The sequence below is a fragment of the Monoraphidium neglectum genome (genome assembly GCF_000611645.1).
Source record: "Monoraphidium neglectum strain SAG 48.87 unplaced genomic scaffold scaffold05579, whole genome shotgun sequence".
Classification (NCBI taxonomy): Eukaryota; Viridiplantae; Chlorophyta; class Chlorophyceae; order Sphaeropleales; family Selenastraceae; genus Monoraphidium; species Monoraphidium neglectum.
The window spans coordinates 1,980-2,604 of record NW_014008051.1 but is presented as its reverse complement, the minus strand read 5'-3'; the positions used below and the strand labels follow the sequence as shown (position 1 = coordinate 2,604).

General features: G+C 64.5%; 1 protein-coding gene across 1 annotated transcript in view; it reads left to right on the top strand.

Annotated features, from left to right (window-relative positions):
- Positions 1-625, top strand: part of MNEG_15703 (hypothetical protein) — a gene marked incomplete at both ends in the record, with an annotated part of 3,172 nt that overhangs the window by 940 nt on the left and 1,607 nt on the right. The window contains one exon of the mRNA XM_014035826.1: positions 394-501. Within this exon, the coding sequence (XP_013891280.1) occupies positions 394-501 (108 nt within the window). The remainder of the gene's footprint in view (positions 1-393; positions 502-625) is intronic.

Below are 625 nucleotides of genomic sequence, written 5' to 3'. Positions count from 1 at the left end.
CGCGCGCGGAGCGTGCTGCGCGCGAGGCGCGGCTGGCGTGGGAGTCGGACCCTGCCGCCAGCGTGGACGGGGAGCCGCCCCTCTACCTCAGCCAGGTGTGCAGTGGCTGCTGTTTTTAGAACAGGAACCAGGGTTCTTGAGGCTTCTGATCCCTTGCGCTGCCCCTCTGCCTCGGGCGGGTCTGATGTGGCTGCTGCTGTTCCGTTTGGCAGGGTTTCGATCTGGCCGTTTTGCGGGGCCGCTGTGGCGTCCATCAGGATTTGATCAAATGGTGCAGCTGGGTGCCCTGGTGAAGACGCTGTGGGCTGGACGCATGCTGGTTTGTCTCTTGCGCATCCGACGCTGCACTTCCGCTTGTGAACCCCACCCCCCCCCCCAAACCACCACCACCAGACCCCCGGCGACAAGGACAAGGAGGTCAACGACTGCAAGCTCATCGTGCAGAACATCGTGTACGGCATGAAGACGCTGCTCTTCAGCATACTCTACTGCACACGCATGGTGCGGCCCCCTTGCCCACGCGCACCGACATGTATGTTGCGTACCAGCAGCAAGTTGGGGGGGGAGGGGAGGGCTCAGGAAGCCTTTGTGTCTGGGGAGGGGCAGCGGGGCGCAGGCAGGGGCG